Source organism: Mastomys coucha, unplaced genomic scaffold (assembly GCF_008632895.1).
Source record: "Mastomys coucha isolate ucsf_1 unplaced genomic scaffold, UCSF_Mcou_1 pScaffold5, whole genome shotgun sequence".
Lineage (NCBI taxonomy): Eukaryota > Metazoa > Chordata > Mammalia > Rodentia > Muridae > Mastomys > Mastomys coucha.
In genome coordinates, this window is record NW_022196911.1 from 54,727,051 (window position 1) to 54,732,967 (window position 5,917).

Genomic DNA, 5,917 nt, shown 5'->3' on the forward strand with positions numbered 1-5,917 from the left:
GGAGGGAGGGAACTGGAGAGCCGGGAAGCGTGGCCACTCTACAGGGGGCAAGGCCTGCTGCAGGAAATCTGCCCTCAAGGAAGGGACAGACGCTTATTTACATGGGAGATGTGGGTTTCAGACTAAAGGTGCAAATACGGCTTACATAACAGATTTTCTGCCACAGTGCTGGCTTTCTGCCCTATCATGAATGGGAAGTAATTAACACCAGAATTTGGGGACCTGGTACACTTGAGCAGTAGAGACAAATTGTACCTCCTATTTTTCTTTTTCTTTTTCTTTTCTTTTTTGTTTTTTTTTCGAGACAGGGTTTCTCTGTGTAGCCCTGGCTGTCCTGGAACTCACTCTGTAGACCAGGCTGGCCTCGAACTCAGAAATCCTCCCTCCTGCCTCTACCTCCCAAGTGCTGGGATTATAGGCGTGTGCCACCGCCGCCTGGCCCCTCCTTTTGCTTATATTTTTGGTTGTAAGCCTAGCCTTTGATGACTGAGCCCTCTGTCCAGCCTTACCGCCTATTTTTCTAAATCAGTCCTTACTTTCTCTAGAGTATAAGTCTCTTCCTCTTTTCTTTTAGGCACATGGCCATGTTTTAATATTTGCTTGCATTTTATGTTGCCTTCATATAAATTTGGACAACAGTAATAGATTGAGATCCCTGGAGAACACATTGTCGCCATGGCTTACGGATCGCAACCACGTAGGCTTCAAACCAATTATACAATGGTCGGCTGTTGCCATAACAACCGTGCCACTACTGTATCAGTGACTACAGCTCGCTCTATACATTTGAATGCTTGGCGAGCTCATTGCTCTCCAGTGCGGACAGTCAGCACTCTGCAGTTTTTGTTGTTCTTGAATCCTCAGAACTCTTCATGTTCCTCCTGTAACAGCAGAGGTCTGCTAACCGCTTATTGTTGGGGAATAATAATATGTGGGCTTTTCCTGGCTTAGTCTACCTTTCTGTCTCTGCTGCAGATTACTGCAAGATGTACAGGAGATACGTGAGAAGCAGGTTCTACTCTATCAAAGACAGGAATGCACGCCTGGGTGAGAGTGTGGACCTCGACAGCCGCTACACTCAGCTCCAACTGGTCAATGAACATCGAAGCAAGCACGAGAGGGAGCAGGAACTCCTGAGCATCGGCAGGACTAAAATGTGGGACAGTCCCATGAGTTCCCTTAAGCTGGAGTTGCTGTTTGAGCCTGAGGATGAGCGCTTGGAGCCTGTGCACACGGTGGTGTTCCAGGGAGCAGCAGGCATTGGGAAAACAATCCTAGCCAGGAAGATTATGTTGGACTGGGCATTGGGGAAGCTCTTCAAAGACAAATTTGATTATTTGTTCTTTATCCACTGTCGAGAGGTGAGCCTCAGGACACCAAGGAGTCTAGCAGACCTCATTGTCAGCTGCTGGCCTGACCCAAACCCACCAGTGTGCAAGATCCTGTGCAAGCCTTCCAGGATCCTCTTCCTCATGGATGGCTTTGATGAGCTGCAAGGGGCCTTTGATGAGCACATTGGGGAGGTCTGCACAGACTGGCAGAAGGCTGTGCGGGGAGACATTCTGCTAAGCAGTCTCATCCGAAAGAAACTGCTGCCTAAGGCCTCTCTGCTTATTACCACGAGGCCCGTAGCCTTGGAGAAGCTGCAGCATCTCCTGGACCACCCCCGCCACGTGGAGATCCTAGGTTTCTCTGAGGCCAAAAGGAAGGAGTACTTCTTTAAGTATTTCTCAAATGAGCTGCAGGCCAGGGAGGCCTTCAAGCTGATCCAAGAGAACGAGATCCTCTTTACCATGTGCTTCATCCCCCTGGTCTGCTGGATCGTGTGCACGGGGCTAAAGCAGCAGATGGAGACCGGAAAGAGCCTGGCTCAGACCTCCAAGACCACTACCGCTGTCTATGTCTTCTTTCTTTCTAGCCTGCTGCAGTCCCGGGGGGGCATCGAGGAGCACCTCTTCTCTGACTACCTAAAGGGGCTGTGTTCACTGGCTGCGGATGGAATCTGGAACCAGAAAATCCTATTTGAGGAGTGTGATCTGCGGAAACACGGCCTGCAGAAGACTGACGTCTCTGCTTTCCTGAGGATGAACGTGTTCCAGAAGGAAGTGGACTGTGAGAGATTCTACAGCTTCAGCCACATGACTTTCCAGGAGTTCTTCGCTGCTATGTACTATTTGCTGGAAGAGGAGGAAGAAGGGGTGACCGTGAGGAAGGGGCCGGCAGCTTGTTCAGATCTTCTCAACCGAGATGTGAAGGTCCTCCTGGAAAATTACGGCAAGTTTGAAAAAGGCTATCTGATTTTTGTTGTCCGTTTCCTCTTTGGCCTTGTAAACCAGGAAAGAACCTCCTATTTGGAGAAGAAACTAAGTTGCAAGATCTCTCAGCAAGTCAGACTGGAGCTTCTGAAATGGATTGAAGTGAAAGCCAAAGCCAAGAAGCTGCAGAGGCAGCCCAGCCAGCTGGAACTGTTCTACTGCCTGTATGAGATGCAGGAGGAAGACTTTGTGCAGAGCGCCATGGACCACTTTCCCAAAATTGAGATCAACCTCTCTACCAGAATGGACCACGTGGTTTCTTCCTTTTGCATTAAGAACTGTCATAGGGTGAAAACACTTTCCCTGGGGTTTCTCCACAGCTCACCCAAGGAGGAAGAAGAAGAGAAGAGAGAAAGTCGACCCTTGGACCAGGTCCGGTGTGTTTTCCCGGACCCTCAAGTTGCCTGTTCTTCCAGGTAAGGAAATTTGGCTTCAGGCAGATGGTAGCATGTGTCTTATGATTTCTGGCTACTTTTCTTGTTCCTTCCTTCCTTCCTTCCTTCCTTCCTTCCTTCCTTCCTTCCTTCCTTCCTCCTTCCCTCCCTCCCTTCTTCCTTCCTTTCCTCTATTTCCAATTATTTTTGAAATATAATTGTCAAGCTTCGTGATCACATGACTGCCACCCTTTCATTGGCTGAGAGTGACTCGTGCTAGGTGGATGAATGGGCTTGAGAACAAAACCCAATGAACTAAGAAGTAAGCATTTGGGAGAATATCGCTTCAGTGCTCAGTATTAGGTGGACTGCAGCATTGCGTGGATATGTCTGTAGATGTCTGTTGCTTGTATTCTGGTGTAGCTCTAGCACACGGTTCCTCAAGCTATGCTGCCCGAGACTAGGTTAGTTCTGGGAACAAAAGGCTTATTTATTACAGTTGTGGAGGATGGGAAGTCTAAAGACAGGGGCCTCACAGGCTGTTGTTACCTGTCAGAAGGAAGAAAGCAGCTCCTCAGGTCCCCCTTGCACAAGATGCTGATACTCTACGAGGGGCTGTCAGCATGGCCGACCGTCCTGCTCACCTCCTGACCCTGTCGTTCTGAGACGAGGGTGTCTATCTGGGTTTTTTAAGAGTAGGGTGAGAGAAGAGATAAGAAAAGGCAGACTTGTTCCTTAAGGACCTAACACAAGGTGGAGGGAAGATGAAAGGCCTCTAACAAGGACCGCACAGTGATAAGGAAGGACAGGGACTGTGCTACAGCCCCGATGAGAAGTGAGCTCTTACTTCAGGTAACAGCCAGTTTTCTTACAGAGTAGAGGCTAAGTTTATCACAGAACCTTCCAAGAGGGCTAGCTAAGTGCCTAGCTCCTATCAGAGGTCCAGAGTCACAAACCCATCTATACAAAGAAGCTCTGCTCCTTTGAAAGCTAGGGTTACATGTAGCCCAGGCTAGCCTTGAACCTGAACTCATTCTGTAACTGAGAATGACCTCAAACTCTTTTTTTTTTTAAGATCTATTTATTTATTTTATGTGTATGGGTACACTGTAGTTGTACAGATGGCTGTGAGCTCTCATGTGTGTGGATGCTAGGAACTGAACTCAGGACCTCTGCTCGCTCCGGTGTAATACACTGTACTTGTCTTCAGATGCACCAGAAGAGGGCGTCAGATCTCATCACAGATGGTTGTGAGCCACCATGTGGTTGCTGGAATCCGAACTCAGGACCTTCGGAAGAGCAGTCAGTGCTCTTACCCGCTGAACCATCTCGCCAGCCCGACCTCGAACTCTTTATCTTCTAGCCTCCGTGTTCTGAGTACTAGGATTACAGGCATGGGCAAACATGCTCTGTTGTTATGTAGTATTAGGAGCCAAATCCAGGGCATCAAATACACTAGTCAAGCCTCTACCCACTGAGCTGGGTCCTGTCTCCACATTTTAGTATTCTAATGTGATTCCCTCAAAATGACTATAAAAATTAAAAACTGCCAGTGGAGCCGTGTACTCTTTTAAGACTCAGACTTCAGCTGGGCGGTGGTGGTGCACGCCTTTAATCCCAGCGCTTGGGAGGCAGAGGCAGGCAGATTTCTGAGTTCGAGGCCAGCCTGGTCTACAGAGTGAGTTCCAGGACAGCCAGGGCTATACAGAGAAACCCTGTCTGGGGGGTGGAGGGGAAGACTCAGATTCAGACTTGGCTTCTGTAGTTGCAGCCTGGCATCAGGACAACCATACAGGACTGGGAAGAAGGTGCCTGAGGGCCTTTGCAATAAGCCAAAGGCTTGCTTCTTTGCATCTCAAAAGGAACCTCCCTACCCAAGGCTCACCAGCTAGCTTCCCTCTTCTGAATGAACAGTAGACTTGTGACTGGTGGCTTAACACTTCAGAGACTCTTCCATGAACAGGTGCCAGGACCCCTGTCCTGAGCTCCAGTTTGTTGTTATTGGGAACTAAGTTCTTTTCTGTCCTTGTCCCTTGCTGTTCTAGACTGGTGAACTGCTGCCTCACTTCTAGCTTCTGCCGAGGTCTCTTCTCAAGTCTAAGCACCAACCAGAGCCTCACTGAACTGGACCTCAGTGACAATACTCTGGGGGATCCAGGCATGAGGGTGCTGTGTGAGGCACTCCAGCACCCAAGCTGTAACATTCAGAGACTGTGGTAAGTCCGTGTGTGTGTGTGTGTGTGTGTGTGTGTGTGTGTGTGTGTGTGTGTGTAGAATGATCGGGAGCAGACAGTAGAGAAAGATGGTTGATGAGTCTGGTCAGTTGTCCCCCGGACTACTTTAAAAAAAGACCAAGGGCCAATCCCTAATTGGCTTTAACACAGGTTTGGATGTCCAAAATCACATATCAATTGGTTGATTTGTTCTGAGTCTCTCTCCCTGGCTTGTAATTTTCCCCTTGAGTCTTTGCATCATCTTCCAGCTGTGTGTCTGTTCTCTAACCTCTAACAACCTTTTCTTGTACTGATACCAGCCCAACTGCACTAGGGCTAACACTGGATTCAGTTCAACCACCTGTTTGAAGCACCTATTTCCAAATATTGTTACATGCTGTGGTCTTATGGGGCGGAGTGTTGATACGTGAAGCTTTGGAGGGACACATCTGATTCTATTCTAAGTGTGCTGACTGAAAGGATGGGAAGTGAGTTTAGAAAGCTGTAGATGGGGACGATGAAGAAGAACTGAAAAGAGCTATTTGTTGATGGCAACACAAAGGCCATGTCTTCCATTTCTTCACAGAGCAGGCTTCTGGGTGAGACCTGGGAAGTGTCATCACAGATACTGCTATGGGGATGAAAAGTGTATCTCCTATGGCTGGCCTCACTAGTGCTGCCCACGTGTTCCGCCTACCGTGGCTTACTTGCTACAGTCTGAGTCTCCAGCTGGGCCCCTCCAGCTCTACTTAACACAGACTCTGGATGCAAGTAGCATCTGAATTTTTAACAAGTTACATAACTCTTTAAATTTTGTTTACTTGTTTGTTTATGTACTTATTTAAAAGACAGGATCTCAGTATGTTGCCTAAGCTGGCCTTCTACTTTCTGGCTCCGGTGATCTCCCTCCCTCAGCTTCTTTAGTGGGACTGTGAGTGTGAGGTGGTATCCTGGCCATTTTGGTCAGTTTCTTTCTTTCTTTCTTTCTTTCTTTCTTTCTTTCTTTCTTTCTTTC

General features: G+C 48.2%; 1 protein-coding gene across 4 annotated transcripts in view; it reads left to right on the forward strand.

Moving 5' to 3' along the window:
• The window catches only part of Nlrp3 (NLR family pyrin domain containing 3), a 24,640-nt gene that overhangs the window by 4,205 nt on the left and 14,518 nt on the right, over window positions 1–5,917 (forward strand). For all 4 annotated transcript variants that reach the window (XM_031353426.1, XM_031353427.1, XM_031353431.1 and 1 more), the window contains 2 exons: window positions 976–2,731; window positions 4,735–4,905. In XM_031353426.1, coding sequence (XP_031209286.1) covers window positions 976–2,731; window positions 4,735–4,905 — 1,927 coding nt within the window. The remainder of the gene's footprint in view (window positions 1–975; window positions 2,732–4,734; window positions 4,906–5,917) is intronic.